Source organism: Strongylocentrotus purpuratus, unplaced genomic scaffold (genome assembly GCF_000002235.5).
Source record: "Strongylocentrotus purpuratus isolate Spur 01 unplaced genomic scaffold, Spur_5.0 spur5_scaffold_5, whole genome shotgun sequence".
In the NCBI taxonomy this organism is placed as follows: Eukaryota; Metazoa; Echinodermata; class Echinoidea; order Camarodonta; family Strongylocentrotidae; genus Strongylocentrotus; species Strongylocentrotus purpuratus.
The window spans coordinates 4,791,933-4,815,425 of NW_022145611.1; the positions used below are offsets into that span (position 1 = coordinate 4,791,933).

The following is a 23,493-nucleotide window of genomic DNA, read 5'->3' on the forward strand; positions in this document are numbered from 1 at the left end:
AATGGATAAAACCCAGTTGATTAGGGGTGCGTCGCTGCATGTAGGTGTTCTCTCTCTCTCTCTCTCTCTCTCACTCTCTCTCTCTCTCTCTCTCTCTCTCTCTCTCTCTCTTTCTGTCTATCTCTCTCTCTCTCTCTCCCCCTCTCTCTCTCTGGATTTACAACCCTTTTTGTCATTCTCAAACTTCACGATAGCCACGTATGTAATTTCCTAAAATAATATTAACATAATGCATACGTCTTTGTTACGTACCTCCTTACGAATAATTGTATTTCAATACTCAGAATTCTAACTGCATACATTACGTGTTTTTGGTCGGGCAAGCCACAATTTGTTTCCGACCTAGCAACAACTAACGTGTGTAATTTGCATCTGACCATTGATATACATAACTGGTGAATGTAATAGCTCGTGCCTGGTAAACGTTATAAACTTGACGTTTTGAAAACTGTCTATAATTAATATTTAACTTTGCCAGAAGTTTGGTAGCTTTTTATTTCTTGCTGATCACTCCTTGGTAGTATTAGTAGTATCTCTTTTTCCCGATACATTAAAATGAAAAGTACATAAATAATATGAATATATACAAAGAGTGCGACTAGATTGCCCATATTCAGCCGGGCCAGGCATGACATGGCTGGTCTTCCATGGTGTCCAAGAATATACAAACAGAAAAAAATTAAATGTAAACAATTAACAAAAAAAGTGAAACATAATTGAAGACAAACAAACACGCCATTCTATAAATGTGCATTTTATTTATTATGCATACTTCATTTTCATTAATCATTTAAATTTTTTAAAAATATAGAACTACTCTATAAAAATAAAATTAAACAAAAAAATATTTCCAATGGAAAATTTTGGAAAGTTATTCATTTATGGCACAAACTACATAATCTCATTTTCAAAAAGACTATTAACAATTTAATTAAGTTACAGTTCAATTGAATTTTATTATGTGACATACGTTTAACGAATTAGTTTAACTCTTACCTGTAATGAATCAAAATCAATACAAAATATAGCTTGTACAATTTAATTTCAAATCAAACATATCTTTAAAGTTTTATTTTATCTGATTAAATTTTAATTGGTTTAATTTATACAACTCAAACCGATCTATCTGAACTACTATAAAGAGGCAACTGATCCAAGTCAGTCCCAAATGACCACAAATCAATGGATCTTGCGATTAATTCAGTTCAAGTACCTCATTTCATATAAGAATGTGCCCTGATATATTTGAATTTAATTAGACCTTAATATATTACAATAAACTTAAAAGATATGTAATAATGGTTTGGTCCAATCTTTGCGACACAATGAACAGTACGTAACTATTGCTGGCACTATATATTACAACTGGCATGTTATAGTGTACAATAAAGGGCGTTGCAGGGATTTGCACGGTAAATATCTCAACAATTTAATCTACATTTGCCACTCTCCACCCAGGTGTAGTGAATGGGTACACAGTAGGAAAACATTCTTTGAATGATTGAGCGCCTGATCCGGCTCGGCTATAAAGCTGAAGTAACGATGATTACAGGGCCCGCGAGGAGAACAGTATGAACACTGAAGAGGCTACTCTGGGTAAACGAGACAATTTATTATTACTGTTATTGTTATTATTATCATTATAATTATCATTATTACTATTACTAATATTCCATTACTATTTACTGTAATACTATTTTAAGCTTAAATTTCCATTCCTGTAAATGGAGGGAGTATGGAGTCACAAGTTTCCTTATAATTTTGATGTCATTTTGATATATATATAACGTACAGATCTGTCTCTAACGAAGCGTCATTTCCATTGCGTTATTACCTGCGCTTATATAGAGCATAAGAAGAAAACTTGGTACATACACCTGTAATACAAAACATGTTCGCTCTGTTTATTGTTTATTCACCTCTTGTACGATGTTACCCTAACGGGGTGTGGCATAGACCGCATCATTTACTGACGGAGTCTTGCGTCAGTGACACCTCGTATGCATCGGGCCCATTGGAACGGTCATGTAATCAAGGTACTACGGCAGTCGTAATTACATCAACGTAACCTTATTTCTGACGCCTTGTACATGCAAATTACTAACCAGTCCTTACGAATAACGGTGGAAAATTAAAACATAAATGATCTCAATGCATCATTGCCTGTGCTAATCGAGCACGCGAAGGTTATTGAATTGGGAACATACACAGTCAAGTAATTGAAATGAATGTTGGCACTGTTCATTTCTTAAAATCCACTTTGAGTAGAGTGATACCTTGCAAGACAAGACGAAGAGCACTATAGAGTCCTACATCACTCAGCAAGTGACGCCTAGTATGCACCGCTGTCGTAATGGACAAACGAAATGAACGTCAAGAGAAATGGAACCCATTATTGCCTATAGTCTTGTACATTCGTTGGGATGATAGATCATAATGACTCTATAAAGACGAGTGGTTCAGCATCATGGCTCCATCTTACATTCTGATGTGGTAAGACAAAGTTTAGTCCAGAATCTTGAAAGGCCAGCTGCTCCTCTGAAAGATCCAGCTCCTGTCCCTGATACATGACACGAGACACGAGGCACTGACCCAGATTCACTCGCAATACACAGTCGCTGTTTATTGACACGTGTTGAAGCTGGGAACACCCGAAGAGGTTCAGATACCTGAGGAGGGGTGCGTGCTTAGGTACTGACACTGCCTTGGTGTTTCGACACTTCTCCAAGCTGAGATGCGTTATGTTCGGACACGCATTCAGCATACACTTGAGTGTGTAGTCTCCAATCATACATCGATACAAGATGAGGATAGATATACATGGAGATGACAGGACCATGGTCGCAATGGCACAATCAAACAGGCGAACCTTTCCTACAAATCTCGACGCTTGGATCACACATGACCTTAGGAAGACCCTCTCATCACTGCACATGTTGAACTCGAGTTCATCCAGACTTTCACATTGTACCAGTATGTTATGAAGAACGGGGCACCCTGTTAGGCAGATGTCTTTGAGCTGATCCGCAACTACAATGAGCTGCCTCAAAGACAACAGTTCCATCTCATCTTCCGTCTGGAGGTACTGCAGGGTTGGACACCGGATCGTGAGGACATCACTGCTAAAGCCATGTAAGAGACACACGATGCGGATACTGGGACATCTTTGCGAATCAAGCAGCAACTCTGGTGTTGAGACATTACCCATCAGTAGGGTAGCTATAGTGGGATTCTCTGACAACAGGTTGTAGAGGCTACGAGAGTCCAGGACGTCACAGTTACGAAGTTGTAATGTGGTGAGACGGTTACTCTGTACATTGATACTCCTCAAAACTCCAGCACCGTCTATCTACAAAGGACAGATTGAAAAATCAGATAGCTATATAAATAAATCATTAAACATGTCATCTTCTTGTGCATGATTTAACGGACAATATAATTATAACCTTAATTTTGACAGGACTGGTGTGAATAGTGAGATCATTTGGGTGTCAGTAGGAAATCTGAAGGGAAGGGAAATCTGATCGCCAAAACTGCAGAGATAAAAGAGATACGAATCACATTTTGACAAATTCCTCGTTTGACAGTTTTGCAATAACTTATTTTTGGCACAAATTATTCTTTCATGGTATATGATAATAGCATGGTGCCGATAAATACTTTCTACTTGTGGTGGTGATGCCGGTGATGGGGATGGTGGTGGTGTTATCTCTCATGGGCTAGTGTTTTTGGTTTAACTGTGTCGAATATAATTAAGACAAACCTCTAGAACCTTCAGCTTCCCAGCAAAGATCTCCACATGTTCGTTTGATTCAAGTCCATCATCTAAATGAAGCATACGCAGTGAAGGTGCAGTGATGCTGACGAAAAGCGCTGACCAGAGGTTGAAGAAAATGATTTTCTGAAGAGATGAGGAATGGATTCGCACACCATGTAGTCTCTATACCATGACGTTAAGGAGAAAGAGAGCGAAAGAGATTGTAGGGGAGGGGAGGAGGGATATATATAAATATGAAAGAGGGAGTGGAGGGGACAGGGATGTAAGATGGAGATGGGGAGGAGGGAGACAGAGACAGAGAGTGTTTGTGTGAAGATGAAAAGAATAAGATGTAATGGGTAGATTGACAGGATCGAAGTTAACCAAGGGGAAAAGAGAAAAGAGCACATTCAAAATAGAAACAGAGGAAGGTGAAATGGATATGTGAGTGAGAGAAAAAGAGAGAGATTATGTTATTATTTCTATATTGGTCAATTTAAAAAGTTTTAACGTTGATCTTGTCACTTAGTCCGTGCAAGTCTTTGTCCATTTGTGGGCGATGGGCCAGCACCACGCGTTAAGTTTCAAGAAGGGACAACATTAATCTAACAATAAGCTCCATTTTTACTGCAATAGGAGAATATTAAACACGGCATACATAATAATTGTATTTCACATGAATGTGCAATATTGTAAGCAACGTTTATTAAGAACGAAAGCCTTCAACAATCCTGATTGTTTGAAGTCAGCAATCGCGTGCGACCAGAATTACATGCAAACAACGGACAAGCTGCAATGTGTACACCACCTGGTTTGATCCTATTCGATCGTCGGCACACATATAGTTGGCGTTCTTTTTTCTTTATAATATATTTCCATGCGAACTTCCTTTTCCGAAAAAGTGATTTGCTGTTAGACTGACGTCAATAAGCCAAAACATTAATGTGTAATTATATCACGAGCATTTGTTTTTGTGGCGGCATTCTCTAGTGTAAACTGATCAACGGTGATGGATGTATATCATTCTTTATGCAGTATCAATCTATTCTGAATATAGAGGGGAGTATGAATAGCTTAATGACGGTATTTATTTCCCTACAATTTGGGGAAGCTTAAGTGTTCGTCATTGTTGAGACAGGGAGTGAGACACATTTGGCGATTTTATACCACACCTCCATGTACTGTCAAGATCGTGCTGAATATTTTTATTGAGGGCTATCGAATTTGCTTACTAAAAAAAATAAAAATTATCAAGCAAGGTCTGAGCTCGCACATTGAATATTATGCAATGGTGACTAATTGCCCACCTCTAACTAAGGCCTATACGAAGTTTCCTTCAAGCTGAAGTAAAGTGTGTTTCAAAATACCTTCCTTATTCCTTACATCAACTGCCGACAGAGCTAAGTGGAATGTACACAATTTAATCTGCTTTAACACGTTACGTGACCGAGTTCGGAGTATGATTAACATGAATCGCTATCGTGATGATTCACCGGGGTTTGGTTTCACAAAACCGTCACATAAGTACAAGTTCGACGGCATAAAACGCGTTTGATAAAATTAACACGTGTTTCAGTGGCATGTCGGTGAACATGTATTTATGACGGTTTCATGAAACGCTGCTCAAGTCACCAGATGATCATCACGGTGTAATCATAAAAGGGAATTATTTCACTGGGGTTTTGAGATTGCAAAATAATGTATCATCATCATAAACTACGGTTTTAAGATTGTGCAAGAAAAACATTTTTGTCGTTCTACCCAGGAGAGCCTCATCATCATCATTGATCATCTACCTGAGGGACTTGTAATGAGTATTATCCCAGCAACTGCTATGTACCCATTTACTCTTGGGTAGAGAGTGGCTAATGTAGATTAATGTCTCGCCAAAGTACGTTTGTGCCGGGCTGGGATTGGAACCCTTAACCCTGGAATTAAGCGTCAAGTTGATGATCCACTATCACACGACACCCTCAAATCCAATCTTCATTAGATATGAACGAAGTTTTGTTCACCCTGTTTTAAGACTTATAAGATTATATCATCATCTGACAGCACCTATAGATAGGAAGAAGGCTGGTGTTCCACTTGAGTTTTAAGATTGTAGAAGATTGCATCATGATAATGAAAAATAAATGTTTCACTCAGATTTTAAGAATTACCATTTTTCTTTGGACCCAATGTGTTTTTCACTAATACCGTTAAAATTCATTTGCATTTGCTGCTACCCGTAGGGTCCCCGGTTAGTTCCCAATTTACCACATAATCGTCACATAATCCGTATCGGCAACGCTTTCTTTTCTCAGCTTACCTTGAGCAGAGATAATTAAGAGGTTTTATTGGGTGGAGCAGGCGTACGAAAAACAAGTCTGAGGGATCTATTTATACCCATATTCCCTGAATCAACAAGCCAGCATCCCGCTCAATCTATCAATTGATCTCAAAGAGCAAACATTCTCCCTAGTCTACGATATCAAACACCTACTGTACGACATTCTCATTAGTCCGTCAAGTATCATTTATGTCATGAAGACAGAATGTGTTTGTGAAAATCACTCAACTGATAAAGCACTTCTGCAGCTGTTTGAGACTGATCGGGAACATAATGTTTGCCTGAAATTAAGGTAGATTTGCTGACAAATTAAGCAAGTGATTATTATCGTGCAAATGTATACCAATAATTTTACTGGTTCTTTTAAACATTTTCCTTGTTTATTTCTCGAACATGCATTACTTGTTAGATTTAAGATACTACACAAGTCATGTAGTCAAAATAGTTTTTATTTCATGATGAATAATAATAACCCTCTAAAATAATAGATACACACATAAATCTTTTCTGAAAGTAAATATGGAAAAAATATCATGGTATGTTGTTATAATTTGTTGGCCTCTATATTGGATCAGCAAACTGCACGTTTAGTTTTAGTTTTTTTCATCACTACTTCCTTGGTCCCAGTTTTTGTCGTTATATTACACAAGAACCATGTCGACATCATTCCAAATGACGCTAATGCAATCTAGATCTCAACTCCCGTAGACATTTATTCTCAAAATAAATGTCTTTCTCAGAATGTCTCGGTGGTAATTATAGCGTCTGTAATGGTAGACTATGTATACCCAGAAATAGACTATGACGTCAAATCCGCGGAAATAGCACCATGAAATACGTGGGCACAAGATGCTTTTACGTCAATCGAAACCGTGTGGGGGGGGGGGGGACACAAAAATGATATGCAGCCGCCTTGCTCGCGCGATAACAGAGAAACGTCTTATTCCTAGCTCAATATCAGAATACCAAAACCATCGCTGTTCATCAAAGATTGATCAACCTTATCTTATATCAAAATCAAGCGAAAAGAATGCATTATTTTGGCTAACTGCCTTTTAATGTATATTCTTCTAAATAACCCTATTTTTGTATCATCCATGTTTTCCCCCGAAATATGGCCTTCACATAAGCGGCATACGTATCACCTCGTTCTGATGCCTACGTAATTCTATTCTCATTTTCTTTCTTTTTCGCCATTACCTATCTTCTCTTCTCTTCACGCCTCGTCTCTCTTTCTCGACGTTAATAATCTACATTCACTAATAGCCATTTAATGTTGTCTTTTTGTGTTATTCTCTCCTATGTTTTTATTTAATTCTTAAGTTATGCTTAGCATAAGTCACGGCAGTATTATATACAAACAAAAATCATGTTCACTTATTATGACTTATGATCAGTTATTGTTGACACCTCTTTACGAGTGAAGGGATAATGGAAGACTGTTTAATGGTGGCTTTACTTGTAATAGGCCGATATTGAAGTTAATTAAGCCTCACCGACTCGCCGATTTAATTTAATTTCATTCATTTTAGTAGATAAACAGCGATAAGCATAATTCTAAGGAGATAATGTTAATAAGGCGTATATTAAAACGAGATGATGTGGCCTCGTGGATACGTCACCTGACAGTACTCTCGCGGTTTGCGGTTCGAGTCTCGCCATGGCAGTAATGTCCTTTGACAAGACAAGACATTCATTTACGTTTGCCACTCTCCACCCCGGTGTAGTATATAGGTACCTGGTAAGAATTTACTCATTGAATTTTTGGGGCAGCTGGGCTAAATTAAGCCAGAATAATAATGAGATTGTGTAGGCGCTCGTGAGGATCCTCTTGGATGAATATGTGCACATTATAAATATAGCTATTATCACTTTAATTGTAATTATCATAAGCCTAATTAATAGATCTGAAAACGGAACAAAGGAAAATTGATCTGCTGGCTATACATACCTCACAATTGGCCACAACCAGTTTCTTGAGCCTTGGTAGCGCATTGACAACAGCCCAGAGTTCATCCATCTCTAACGCGAGGAAGCTCAAGCTTAAGGATGTGATGGCTGCACCTCTGACACCTTCCTCAAGATGTCGGGTTAGTTGGTTACCACGTAACATCGCTTGCTCGCTGCGGATATCACTGATAGGCAAACCTGCATTGATCTTTAGCTTGCATCGTATCAGGTTCGGAAGAGCCTCAAGGAACACTTCAATGCCCTTGTAGGTGATCAACCAACACGCGTTCAAGGTCACGTCACGAAGGGCAGGGAAGTTACAAGCTGCTGCAATCAGATCTTCGTCGTTCAGCTCGAAGGCGCCATTGATCTGAAGTTCTTCAAGATTGATGAGAGGTGAAAAGGTATCTACTACACCACGGTTCCAAATGATGGGCAGTCTTAGCACTGTCAAGGATGCCAGATTAGGGATAAGAAGGAAGACCGATTCATAAACTCGTGTGCCAGGCATCCATGTCAACTTCTGAACATGGTTACCATAGACGGTAAATATGGTACAAAGAGTTGCGTAATGTTTCGGACGGTAGTCATCAGGCTCAATGTTGAGTTCTCGCCAGAGGGTTGAGGCTTCGAGGAGCACCTTGCGCCACTTACGACAAACTCCTGCAAAGAGTGGCAGGCCATCATTGACAGGATGCAGGAAACTAAATATCCGTACAAGAAGTTCCTCAGGCAACCGATGAAAGTGGCATCCCGCCTGTTCGACAGTAGGCACCTCATAATCAGAGAAACTAGACGACTCTGTGCGAGTTCGCTGCCGCACCATGGCGTTCTTGACAGCTGTCAACGTCACTTCCATCTCTGTTTACCCCTAACTATAGAGTCGCAGGAACGTGTTATCTGTGTGGATATATCATATCAGCTGCGGGTACAGTCAGCGAGAACACATGGCAGTTCTAGCTTGCGGCGTGCAATAATGGCCGATCTATGCATTCCATCACGTGGAAAGAGAGACTCATTTACATCTAACGTAGAAAGCAGCTGTACATGTATAGGTTACTTGACTCTCAGTTGCCAGTCGAAACATGCATGTGTTTTACAAACCATTGTTGAAATACATAGTCTGTCATGCTGATGTGTCTTTCCAAATGCCTCTTCAGATATAGGTCAAAGTATCACAGCAATTGGATGGGGAGGCAAAGCGGTGTTGCGTGCATGGGTAATGCTTGGTAAGGCATTACAATACGCCAACCACTTGCACGCCACCGGTCGAATGCTTGCACTAAGAGCTCCCGAGGAGAAGATGAAATACTGTCTCCATGGCAACGAGAGAATGACGTCAAATGCAGAGGACCATATGTTGAGTGTCTCACGCCTCTTTTGAATGGAGTGTTGTGTCGGATGTACTTTGAACTTCGCTCTAGATAAACCATCGTGTTTAAAGTGACACGTTTTGCTTTTATATTCGATTAAAACGTGATGTAATGTCGTGACTCAGAATTTGGTGTGATTCCTGTCTGTGCATACGGTATAACATTAACATATTTTTTGTTCTAAATTACATATCATTTTCTTTCGGTACAATCATCTATTATTTATGATTATAAACATGGAATATGCCATATTAGCCTAACACGTAAAGATAGAAGAATAAAGACGATGCAGCCTATACGTAAAAAGCTTCTATTAGGAAGCTAACTTACTGAGACTGGATAAAGAAAAACAATACACAATAAAGAACAGATCATGGATGAGAATGGCATTCTGATATATTCTGTCAAACCTTTGAGTCTTTTATGCCATTGTAATTATTTTGTACGACGGTAAAACTAACATCATTATCGTGATTATGGACTATCATAATGCGCTATATTATAAAAAGTCGTTACTACTACCACTATTTACATGTATAATTATTATATATATATATTATTATTACTACTATTTTTGCTGTTATTATTATCATTATCATTATTATTGATATCATTACTATTATTATTATCACCATCATCATTGACACGATCACAACTACTTTTGACAAATCAATTAGGCCTACCGTTCAAGATTCAAGATTTTATTGTCCATAATATAATACAGAAATTTGTTTTCCATTGGTATAACATGTAATACATAAAACATAAGACAAAAACATGGTGTCGTGTGTTGAAAGCCAGAAGGGCGTCAAGACTCTATAAGAAAAGGTCTATGATGGGTTAGGGCAATTTTGATGGCCTTGTATAATCATCTTTTGAAACGTGCGAACATTACGACGGGATTTACGTGAGAATGAGAAGGGCCGAGTAAACATTAGACTTCAAGCCTTTCTCATTCTCACCTGCCGTTTTACGTATTCCGAATATGATGTATTTATTTATTAATTGAAAATATCCCTCAGTATATTTTTCGAAAGAAGTTTCGAACGTGTTCATTATATTTCATGGTGAGACATGAAAATAAATTGGCAGAATCATGCATCAAACAAAATGAAATGCGGAGAACAAATTGAGGATACATAACAGGACACTTAAATTAATTAAGATGGAAGAATTTAAAGCATAAATTGCAGTCTCATAATTCTTATCAAAAAAATAAGAGACAACCAATTACCCGACGTTCAAAGTAGGATGGCATTAAGTCGTACATGACTGTGAACGAAATATGACAGAAGATATAAATCGTATATCACTATGAATATGTCGGACAAAGAAAGCGGACAAAATATACAGTTCCTCGGGTATTATGTAAAAAGGTGAATATGCATGTACACCTGTTCTACACATTTTTACATAATAGCAGTGAAGAGATGATCCTTTGTCTACCTGCGGAACTGTAAATTTTGTCCGCTTTCTTTGTCAGTCATATTCATAGTGTATGTATCATCACATGAACTTTGTTTCCGATGATCCATGTGCATAACGTTGTTTTAAATGAAGATTTGTTTTCCTTTGTAAAATGATTGTTTGAGGGAGGGGAGGGGGGAAATGGGAGTAGCAGTAAAATAACCTCCAATTTTTCTAATGTTATGTTATATAAGTGAATAACTATGTACAATTGACTTATAAATTATCTTTATGTACCTCAAGTTTACTTTCAATTGTTGCTCAGAAACTGTACTGCAAATGAGTTTTTGTTTAATTATATTTATGTATAAGCAATAAATATTGAAAACGTTTAATTATTTTTTTCAATTGTATTGTTGTATTACACATTTGGAGGAATAAAACAAAAGTACTATAAAAAATTTAAAAAATAAACACAAAAAATTTCCAATTTTAGAATAAGTCACTTGAAGATTAGAGTGGTCAACTTGTGTGACGTCATTTTTAGAGTTTCCAAATTTGAACTTCATTTTTTTCCGAAAGAGCATCAAAAATGATGTCCAAATGTCGAAGAAAAAAAAACTAATAAAATATGTAAAAGATAATACAAAGTTTTAGTATGGAGTCATGAATTTGGTTCAAAAGAACATATTGCAGGGGCGGATCTAGCTTTTTTGCTAAGGGGAGGATTTGACCCATTGACGCATGATGCGGAGGTAGCGGCGAGGCGGTTTTTTTTTTTTTTTTTTTTTTTTTGGGGGGGGGGGGGGTTGCTATTTTGAACCCCCGTAAGTGATCATTTCCAAGGAGGAGGGGGGGGGGTTAAACCCCCTACCCCCCCCCCGTAGATCCGCCACTGTATTGGAAGCATATGTGATCCTACAATATCATCGTTGAAATCGAGTCTAAAGTGATGAAATTGTGAATAATAAACTCTTTTTGTTGTATAAGTCCCTCTCAAGAATGATATTAATTTAGCTTCAAAACCATGTTTTTTGACTAAATTCGACCTATTTTCTATTGCCGTTTGGAAATTTTATATCAGAACTGCATATTCTGAGATTTTTATGGTCGCATCTTCCATTGTATGGCCGTAGGTGCCATTTTGAATATATCAGAAGTACCGATAAATTTGAGATTTTTTATTTCTCGAAATCTTAAGCATTTTATAGCTCAATTTTTTCTAATTTGTTTATTCTAACACTAAGTTTCAAAATGATAATGCAAATTTTAAATCTCATAATCCAAACCTGTTAAGATATTACCAATACTTTGTATTACCTTTAAGCGGGCTAGCGGATCCAGGATTTCCAATGGGGGGGGGGGGGGGCGGAAATGTGAAAATCGCGCAGTCCGTTATTTCAACTCAACATACCAATACTGACATCGTCATTATTAGAAGCACCGTATTTACCAGTACCTACAAGCGGGCACAATTTTTGAAAGGAGGCAGGCTCAGCTAGGTCACATCTCTTGTCCTATATCAACATTTCCTGATTTTAAGTTATGCTCGCGCGCAAAGCGAGTATAGGGGGTTATTTATCACCATAAGATACAAAAAATGCATAGCCGGTAATTTTTTAATTTTCGGGGAAAGAGAGGCTGCAACCTCATCTCGCATTAACTGCAGGTATTATGAAATGAAATTTGAATCCTTGTGGAGTATAGAAACAGCTCGTGTTACAACCATGATTTGGAATTCAGAACAATTAAACTCCTTTGGTACTATGTGTTTCATGACTGTCAAAATGTATGAAACACTTTCTTTATATCTGTACATAACATTCATGAATGACTTTATCACTCTCGTTTGCTTACAAAATACCAACGTGCTTATATTACTCCGTATTCCATACGAGTACAATATAATTACATAAATTTCTTTTTTTACAAACCACTATAAGAAGCAAAGCCGTCGACTCTTTTTCATTAATTGTTGGGGTCTGGGGATGACTTATCTTAGTTAAAAACGTATAGGATACACAGCCCAGATATTATCAGAGGCCACTGCCCAAGATACCATTCTGACCGAGACCCTATTCGAATCGTATTTCTTTAAAGGGAAAATATATGAAAAATCATGTGAGAGCACACAATTATGTTGGTAGAAATGAAAAGCAAAATACAGGATCTATCAAAGCTACTATAGTACACTTTCACTTCGAAGTATCTGCATGTTAATATTATGAGGGAATCTAAAATAAATACAAACATCTATTTCAATTACCTTCCAGTTGTCTTATAATGGAGAATATACTGTAGTAAATACTGAATATTGCTTGGCTGAAAGCTATCGTGACGACATGTAGCAGACGTATATAGTACACCCGAAGAATCAAAAGTGTTTTGAATTGATGCAAAATTCATATCATTGCGAAGGGGAAGCCTTACTGATCAAAATACAACTTCCCTCTTTAAAATAGGCCTATATGTTTGGGGCTCGCAGTAATCATCTCTCAAAAATGTTAATTTTGAGATCCAGATGTTCTGCCTTCAACGGTCCTCCGTATTGATAGAGCGTCAAGATTAATGACGTCACACGCGAAACACAGCTAGCCAAAAAATTGCATTTTACGCCTTTCAATGATATTTTTATGATTTTTCAGCAAATTATTCGTGTGTTTCAAGAGAAAATCTTTTCATCCATATATAATTTGTCCATAATTATCAGTTGTCGTGAATTTTCTTCGGGTGACTACTTTAACCAAGTCCTTTTCAGCGACCGTTTGTATTTGCTTTTACTGAAACAGACTAGGCAATTCTGGACAGGAGTTGCAAGGTTGCAAGAGTGCTATACTCAGCAAATAATTCAAAACCAGTTTGAGTAAAGCCCCGTTTGAATACAAGACGGTTTACCACGTCATGTCTGACCGGGTCTTGGAATTATGAATATGATATCTCGAGTAAACTGCGCCGCGATGCCATCGGCCATTTAACTTCAAAGGGCATTTGAGAGAAAATGTGTAATCCATGCTATAATCCTGCATACTTGCAATTTATAGGCCATCATGATTTGTGACTATAAGTTAGGGGGAAGAGAGAGAGTGGGGAATAGGAGCAGTGAAAATCACTAGATGATGATTTGGATGGCGGATTTTGCATAACAAGGAAAAGGGGCACTCACCTGAGAAGAATAGGGGCGCTTGTGAGAATGGAGAGGGGCACTTGTCAGGCGCGGATCCATGGGGGGGGGGGGCTGGTAAAAAAAAGTATACAAAAAAGACGGGCCCCTACCCCTGACCAATTAGAAAAATTAGAAAATCTTGGATCCGCCACTGGCACCAGTGGCGGATCCAGGGGGGGGGGCCGGCCCCCTCTCCCCTGGCAAAAAAAAGGAAGAAAAAAAGAAGGAAAAAAAATAGGAAAAAAAAAAAGGAAATAAAAGGGGAAAGATATCAAATGTATCAGAATATGCTCATCTGACCGTAATAAATACCTAAAACCCCTCAACTTCCGGTGGCTCTGCCCCCTGGACCCCACCTAGGGCCCTAAGGCGGACGGCTGGATGCTAATCTGACGGTAATTTAATGCTTAAAACCCCTGAGCTTCTGATGTCTCGGCCCCCTGGACCTCACGCCAATTAGTGTCCTGCCAGTGTCACAAATAAGGCATCAAAATATGTTCATCTGACCGTCATGAAATGCCTAAAACCCCTAAGTTTCCGCGGCTCCATCCCCCTCGACCCCACCAGGGGCCCTAAGGCAGGCCCCTGCATGCTTGTCTGACCGTTTCTGACTAAAATGCTGGGGGCTCCGCCCCCTAGACCCCACGCCAGTGTCACAAATAACGTATAAAATTATGCTCATCTGACAGTAATTTGATGTATAAATCCCCTGAGCTTCTTGGGGCTCCGCCCTCTGGTCCCAACACCAATTTGTGTCCTGCCAGTGTCACAAATAGATATAAAAATATGCTCATCTACACCGTTATTTATCGCCCAATACCCCTGAGCTTCCGGGGCTCCGCCCCCTTGACCCCACACCAATTCGTGACTTGTCAGTGTCACAAAATATGCTCATCTAATGATAATTTAATGTATAAAACCCCTGAGCTTCTTGGGGCTCCGCCCCTGGACCCCACGCCAATTTGTGTCCTGCCAGTGTCACAAATAGATATAAAAATATGCTCATCTGACCGTTATATTTTGCCCCAAACCCCTGAGCTTCCGGGGGCTTCGCCCCCTGGACCCCACGCAAATTCGTGACCTGCCATGCAGTGTCACAAATAAATTATAAAATATGCATATCCGACGTAATTTAATGTAAGGTAAAGAGCACATATTTATTTTTTTCTTCCTGAAAATCGGAAAATTATGCCGAACGATATTTCGTTCAGTGGAGGGGGGGGGGGGGGGGTAAGGTCAATCTTTTTCTCACCCTTTAGCCCTTTAAAAAAGTTTTTTTTTTTGTGTTTTTAAAAACTTTTGACAAAAAGTGAGGGGGGGGGTATCCTCCGATACCCACACATTAACACAAATTGAGGGGGGGGGGGGGGTTAACCCCAAAACCCCCCGTCTGCATACGCGCCTGGTCATCGCTCTATTTGCAAAGCTTCTACCAGGGATAACTCACATACCCTGCTTCTACTGAACTTTGGAACAAACTACCTTTAAATGTAAAAACACTGTCAAACTGTTAACCAATTATTCAAAATTGTTTTTGTTCATATTGATGTGTATTTCATATGTATTGTAATTTGTAGGCTTATTTGCACTTGTTTTGTTTTGTTTAATATGTTATTGATATATAAGCAGTCCAATCAGTCTATTTTGTTTGTTAAAGCGTTTAGAGACTTCGGCGCGGCGGTAAGCGCTTTATAAGCAACGTTTTTTAAAATTATTATTATTAATTAAATCCGTCTAAAGAAAACTAGAGGGTCAATGCTAATGATAATGCTAATGCGTATTGACCTTCAGCGCTGCACTACGTGCTAAGAGGCAGCAATTGCACACATGAATAGTCAACACACACAGTGCACACAAATGCACACTACGCGATGTACCGGTATATTTGACCGGAAAGTTATACTCACAAAAAAAACAAAAAAAAATTATTCTTTCTAACATTGATAAGTTTTAATAAAAATTCTGCTACTTAGGTGTCATCAATTGTCACTACAGTACCGATTTTGAGTGAAAGTAGTTAAGTTTTGTACAGTGGTGTTTGAAATGTTGAGAATTAATAGACCAATTTTTTAATACACAGCCAGGATAGTATTGCAGCTATGGTTCTAAACCATAGAGAGATATATATTTATTAAGTATAAATCTCTATTAAAACCCCATCCTTGATTCTCGGCACAGTCGTGTACTATGCATTTTCCTCTTTTTATTTGCTTATTTAACGACACCTTATCGTTACCCAATTTCGCAAACACGTTTTTGTTTGAACTTGAAGCTTATCGACAAGACAGAAATCTACAAAATGGCAGCAAGAAAGGGACTAGAAGTGTTTGTGTCTAGATTACCATGGACCATCGGTATCCGTAAGTTAATAGAAACTAAACTTAATCACCCCTTCCGCAATTCGCGCACCCGACGAACATTGCACAAAACAATCATAAAGGCAGTAGACCCTAGATCTAACTCGCACACATACATGTACTATGCAGGCCCGCCTGCGCAATTTTTTTTTACACGCTAGCCTGGCCATTTCTATGATAAACACCATGGAAACGACTAATATTAGTCTAGCAGCCTACATGCGAGGTGCATGATGATACACATGTAAATCATGCATGACAATCATCAGATAAAGACATCGCTGGCCCTTGTAAATGAGACGGTCGTCGCAGCCATCGGGCGATGGAATTCAAAAACTTAATTTATTTTAATTTAATTTAGGAACTTTACATTAATCTTGATCTAAGGAGACACGAACGAACGAACGTTCAGCTAGAGAGCAACTCTCATCATATCCCTGTAGCAACCAAAGTTAAACTGCTGTAGTGCGTGCCTATGTGTAGGCTTTACCACCAGCGCACTTCTACGAGTATTACGGCGAAACTGGCCAGGCTAGCGTGTAAAAAAAATATTCGCGGCCCGCCTAGGTGGATTACTATCCTGGCTGTGTATTGAAAGCTGTGCTTTTGATTCTCAACATGCACATTTCAAACACCACTGTACAAGACTCAACTGATTTCACTCAAAATCGGTACTGTAGTGACAATTGATGACACCTAAGTGGTCCTTGAGAAAAAAATCATGTAAAATCACGTGATTTTTACCTTTTTTGGGGTTGGGCCCCCCCCCCCCTGGCGCTCAAGGGGGGGGTGCAAATTGAAATTTTTTTGAGGATCAACAACAAAAAAAAAAATGTGCTCACTACCCCCCCCCCCCCCCCCCCCCCCCCCCCCCCCCCCCCCCCCCCCCCCCCCCCCCCCCTACTGAGCGAATTTTTGGCCGGCGCGTTTTTCAAATTTTCGGGATTTTAGGGATTTTCGGCAAAAAAAAAAAAAAGTTGGGCCCCCTCCCCTAAGAAATCCTGGATCCGCGCCTGGTCCTAAGTATACAATACAAATGCAGTCTAGATCTAGGCAATATTGTTGTGTGGTGTGTATATTGTCGGCCATCTTGTGATATAAGCCACTGGGGACCTAATCGAGCACCTACCTAAATTCACGGGCGCTAGTGTAGTTCCGTATCCATTTTTTTAGCAGCTTAATATCCATTCTTGGCAAAGGAGTTTTAGCCCAATTTTGTACTCATTTTAATCATAATCATATATCGCATTTTCCACCTGAATTTGGATCACATCACATTGGGCCCGTCTTCTTTTATTTCTTCAAAAAAGATTAAATTTACCTGTTTTGGGGGCCAGGGTGAGGGGCCAGAAGCTAGATCTGTAACTGGATTAATGTTGGCTGGGCTTGATGTGATATAGGGTTCTACAGAGAAGCAAAGATGGATGATGTTTCTAGTCTTTTCTTTTTCACTTTCTATCTTACAGAAGAGCTGCGATCCTACTTTACTCAGTTTGGGCCTGTGAGGAATTGCAGAATAGCTTTTGTAAGTATTTTTAAGTTACCGGTAATTATTTTCAAGGGATCTATGTATACTCCCTTATGTGTTGTGAAATACAAAAGTGCGATGTGCACTAGTTTATATTTTTCTTCAGCATTTTGAGGCAGTTTATGCCATTTAAGGTGAGAATGGCTATATTTCAACATAGGTTAATTATTTCTTATGCCACATTAACAATTTCCCTGTGCTGCATTCAATTGATCATAGGATATGGGTTAGGTACATGTATACCAAATGCTTCAAGATTAATTGTTTGCAGTACAAGCTTAATCTATACCATTGTTAAATGGGTTGTCAAGGATCTAATCCAGACCAGAAATGGGTCATTTTACAAAGCTGTTGTGTTGCACAAAGCAACCCAGGTGAACCTCGCCATCATCACAATTTTCTCGCGAGAAGGGTGTTGCCAATAGCTGCGCAGGTTGTAATCATGATGTCATAGTTTATGCTAGCTTTAACAGATTTGATTGGTTTTTAAAAAAAATTGCTGCCAGGCGGCACAAAATATGATTTGTACCACTACCTTTTTTTTTGTTTACTTCATAATTGCCATTCATTTATACACCAACAAATGTGGGTTTGCCGCTGCATATCTGAACAAGATCAATTGGAAACTAAGCTTGCCTTGTCTTCTCATCTTGTTGTTTTTGTTTAGGATGATTCCACAGGGTTCTCTAAAGGGTTTGGTTTTGTGAGCTTTGGTAATACATCAGGGATGCAATCTGCTCTCAAGAGAGAACAGCATCTCCTTGATGGACACAAGGTATGTGTGAGTCTACTTTATCAGCTCAATTCCAAGCATTACAGAATCATATTTCCAGAGAATTTTCTATTTTGAATAAAGAATGGACATTTTAATAAAAGTCTGTAAATTAATGATATGATCATGATGTATTTACATGTACCTATAAGGTACTTTAACAACATTTGGGTTTCCTTTCAACCATTTATCAAATTTATAAAATATAGAGTTTTATATAGGTTTGTTATGGAATGACATAGAAGGTCATTTTGTTCATTCTGCTACACAGCTGTTTAGATTTCAATATTTTGTTAATCTGATGAATCGTTGATAGGAAAGGCAACTGTTGTCAAAGTACATGTACTTCATAATGGTAGATTGTCTTAATAGAAGCAGAAAAATAAGGAACAGGCCAATGAAAGTATGAGCAAATTCCTATTAGAAATAAGAAAGTTATGAATTTCTGAAGTTGTGGTTAATCAAACACTAATTTGCTACTCTGTAAGTTACGTATCTTGCGAGCTCCTCTCCAAATTTGCTCTGTATATTCTTTGTTATTGATGACAGAATATATTTTTTCCATACAGGGGTTGAATAGAAACAAACATGTTTTTCGCAATAATTGTATTTAGATTGCATGTATGATTGACCATTTTCTTAATGGAAAATAAAATTTCTGACTATTTTTAGTACAGAAGGGAGTTTGCAAGATACGTCACAGAGTTGCCATCTTGTGTTTGATTCATCGCAACTTTTAAAATTGCATAACTTTCTAATCTTTAATCAGAAATTGCCCAAACTGTCACTGACCTGTTCCTCTCACTTCTCTGCTTCTATTAAAACCAACTTGATATTAGAGTGGACTTCCCCTTTAAGGAGTATGAAGAAAATAAATAATAAAATGAAACTGTGCACACAGAACTGAAGTCGGATTTGGGTTCATTGTGGGCCCTAGTTCATTGGAGCATGTTGATGCATCAAACAGTCTACTCACAAGTTAATTTTTTGTTTGTTAATTCAGAGAGTATTTCAGCTCGCAAATCTCTTACCAGAAGTAATATATGAGGCTCATATTTTGATTATAGTATTGCAACATGGAACTACTAACAAACAAAACAAAATATTGATTAGTTATCGGTACACTTAAAATGTTAAGCCAAAGAATACCGATTATGTATTTTCGTTTGGGGAGGGGGGGGGGGGGCGCCAATTAAATTTAAATTCAACTAAACCTTATACTGATATTTCTTTTATCTATGTTTTCTTGTTACTGCCAGGTGAATGTGCAAGCCAAGCAGAGCACCTCTCCAGCTGTGAAGAAACTACAAATATCAGAAGTGATGGAAAATGGACATTGATTTTAAGGAGATCATTGGATGAACTCATTTGAATATTTATGAGAAACTCATTTGAATATTTATGAAGAAACAGTGCTCAGATGCAAGGCCACGGCATCTTTCACTCCTTGAATCTTTCTTCCAGAATCATTTATAGACTTGAATACCTACCGTTATGAGACAGTGATATAACAAGGAACAAACTGCTTCTGAAATAGGGCCTCTTGCATAGATTTCAAGATTGAATAGAAGATGTGTGTAAAGATGAGTAAGTAGCATTTGAAACTCCGCCCATGATAATGATAATCCTCTTAACTTAAAAATTTACCTTGACCTCTAAAGCCCACAGCACACCATATGATCCTAATATTTGATTTCAAAACAAATGGCAATTGCAGTTAACTCTGCACAATTAAAATCTGTTGGAAATACAAAACTCAACTTGAGGAAAATTAACCCTGTCGAGTCTGTACACATTGCTCACCAAAATATCTTGTGAAAAGGGTATTTTTCGCTGGTTAGAGCAACTGACACATTTAGGGTGTCAAATGGGCAAAAAGGTTATGTTTGTTGAGTTTGATGAAAAGCATTTAGGATATCCCTTTTCTCATTCTTTTGTAATTGGTTAAATTGCATGAGGTTTGCATTGTATTTTTCTCTACAGTGATTTTCAGGTATTTCCAATAATATATTATTGTATTAATTGACATGTTTTTTGTCAGGTAACAGAAAATTAAATTACATGTTATTATCACACAAGAGTTCCACTTGTAATGTGTTCCTTTTTCTTGTCAGAATCTTTCTGTTCACCATATCTTAGTTTCAGCCAAATGGAAAGTCACAGGTATTCATTGCATAAATCTTCTAATTGTGCATTAATTGCTAAAGCATTTGTATGAACATGTGAAGCATTTTATGTACAAAATACTATAAATATTAACAAATCTCTACTCCTTATTCTTGCTGGATGAGAGGGCATGTGTTGAACAGACAGAAGACATTGAAACATAATCTGTTTACTTCTGTGTTAATGATTAGCAACAGTGTTTTAGCATGGACCTATTACGGATGGACATTTATCGTTTGGTTAACGAATTCATTGTGATTGTCTCCATCAATGTCTTCTCAATAACATTCCGTACATTTTTCTTCACTTTGATCTCATGAGGTCCACTGCCAATACGCCGGCACAGAATCAAGATAGTGATTTTACACATGTTAATCTACATGTGCAGAAGATAATAAATCGTTTAAATCATGGAAAATTGATTTGCAGTTTTGGTTAATAATCAGAAATTGTTCTGAATACAGTGTTTTTGTTTGAAAAACATGTTGATATTACCAGATAGAGTTCATATTTGGATTGTTTGCAATTTAAAATCCTGTTTCCCACAATTTCCTCATAATATTCCAGAGTTACAACGCAAAGGGCTTATAAAGATCATGGCCTTCTAATTGTTTTATAATGTCATTGGTGCGTGCGAATCAGTATTAATCAATTTCATATCACTAAAATCGTCTGCTTTTCAACTTTGCTGCTCCCCATTGGTAATGTTTTTATTTAAGACTCACTCTTACAGAGCACACCATCCAAGCAAAACCAAGAGAGGGAAACTGCTCCTTTTACAATGACCGAAAGAGCTTTACGCAGTCATTATTGTTAAAACAGCTGAATGTTCTCATTAAGATGAACATAATCAGAAGGCGGCGGATCTCATTGGATCAAAGAAAGAATCACATCGAATGTCCATCCGTAATAGGTCCATGGTTTTTAGTGAGGCCCAAGACCAATGCATTGACCAACAGCTATTGAAACATGGGGAAAACTCTTCTTTTCTGTGTGAGCCTTAATCTTTGTATGCTCTTTTACGGATAAAGGTTCACACAAAAAAAGACAAATCTACATAATGGGTGTTTCTATTCCAAACAATCTGTACTACACACTTCATGTTTTTTATTTGGAGGCCTTTTATGTTAAAGATAAACTCCAGTACTGGTAAAAAATAAAAAATAATTCTCACAGAATCAAACGAAACTTACACTGAATGTTCAAGATTACAAATAAATGACATATGCCAAACAATTTTGGAAGAAAATGTATACTGGCTGAGGAATGAGCATAGAAATACAAGGAAATCAAGGTAGTACTAGCCCCAACACCATGTGTGTTGTCCCATATATAGCTTTCTATGTGAGTGCTTGTTACTTTACCAAGACTCGGTCAAATTTATTATGATTTTGATGACTCCAGAACCTTGCAGTGCTCACCAATACTTTCATGCTACATGATCAACTGTTTCTGATCCTTTCCACACCTTTTCTTTCACAATGCAATCGCATTACCAGTACTCAAGTTTATCTTAAAGCTACAATTTGTGACGGCTTCATAACATAGCGTTATCACACAAAGCAACCAAACCATTTTAAACATTTCCTTGAAGAAGAAAAAAATGAACTTATTAATGCCTTGAAAATGCCATGAATTTTCCTGGAAAATGTCAAGGCTTTCAACCCTTGAGACCAAACACAAAAACAAGTTTTAAAATTTGCATATGTGGATTGTATGAAACACTTTATTTGTCTACATGTCTACAATGTACAAATAGCAATCTCACATTGTGCGTCTACATACATTGACATGCTGTCATTGATTCATTTACTTGAAAAACAGAAAAAATGAATAAAACATGATGAATGTGACTACATCTCCCCCATGACTCTGCTTATACTGTTTTGCATTGAATGGTCATATATAGTTCAAACAAAGATCAAAGTTCTTAATGTGGAGATTCTTGACCCATCACATGTACCTTATTACACCAATCTAATCCTTTCAAATCTTCAATTCCCCATGAGCAACTAATAAATTATCAACTGACCGTTTACCAATTTGTTGCCTCAATTTGTTCCAAAGATATCATCATTAGATGGCAGTATGGACAAAAGAACAAAATAAAACGCAAACCAAATGCCTCTTGCATTGCTTTTGTGGCAAGAGCATGTAAGTGAATTTAAATGGTAACAATAAAAACATATCTATGTCTTCAAGATAGATCCAATATACATGTTTACTTGCATGTTTCTCTTCATAAGCCCTGGTTACCAATTATTGAATTCACCTGAATAATAGCACCGCTATGGATGGAATTCGCTGTTCATACATTGATTGATTGTTGCTATGGAAAACTTATGTTGTCGCAGAAATTTGTTGTTAAAGAAGCATGTATGAAATTAGTAAACAGATCTATTGAGCAAAACCTGTATGCCAATTTTGTATCGTAATCATTTCAATGCATAAAAGTTTACGCAGAGCATTGGTGGGACATTGCACTTACAGCAAGTGGGTATTTACACATGTATGAATAAATTAGTTTAATTGTTCTTATCAAAAGCCTATTAACATGCATTGAAACTGGAAACACAAAACCCCTGTGGTGGCTTGAGGAGGCACTGCCCCCTCGACCCCTTGCCATTGTGAAGTCCAGGAAATTTTATTACTCTCTGTGGCATCTCTGATTTTAATTCAATTTGAAAA

The 23,493-nt window shown here is 37.8% G+C and overlaps 2 protein-coding genes across 2 annotated transcripts; one reads left to right on the forward strand and one right to left on the reverse strand.

The window, feature by feature from the left end:
* Positions 1 to 788: 788 nt before the first annotated feature.
* Positions 789 to 9,871, reverse strand: LOC100890135. Its single transcript, XM_003728009.3, has 3 exons — positions 8,041 to 9,871; positions 3,764 to 3,940; positions 789 to 3,349 (listed from the first exon to the last, which is right to left on the reverse strand). The coding sequence occupies exons 1-3, from the start codon at positions 8,896 to 8,898 to the stop codon at positions 2,432 to 2,434; spliced, it is 1,953 nt and encodes a 650-aa protein (XP_003728057.2). The 5' UTR covers positions 8,899 to 9,871; the 3' UTR covers positions 789 to 2,431.
* A 6,320-nt stretch (positions 9,872 to 16,191) lies between these two features.
* Positions 16,192 to 20,719, forward strand: LOC754241 (SRA stem-loop-interacting RNA-binding protein, mitochondrial-like). The gene is made up of 4 exons (XM_030998337.1): positions 16,192 to 16,342; positions 17,806 to 17,864; positions 18,535 to 18,642; positions 19,899 to 20,719. The coding sequence occupies exons 1-4, from the start codon at positions 16,282 to 16,284 to the stop codon at positions 19,977 to 19,979; spliced, it is 309 nt and encodes a 102-aa protein (XP_030854197.1). The 5' UTR covers positions 16,192 to 16,281; the 3' UTR covers positions 19,980 to 20,719.
* The last annotated feature ends 2,774 nt before the right edge of the window (positions 20,720 to 23,493 follow it).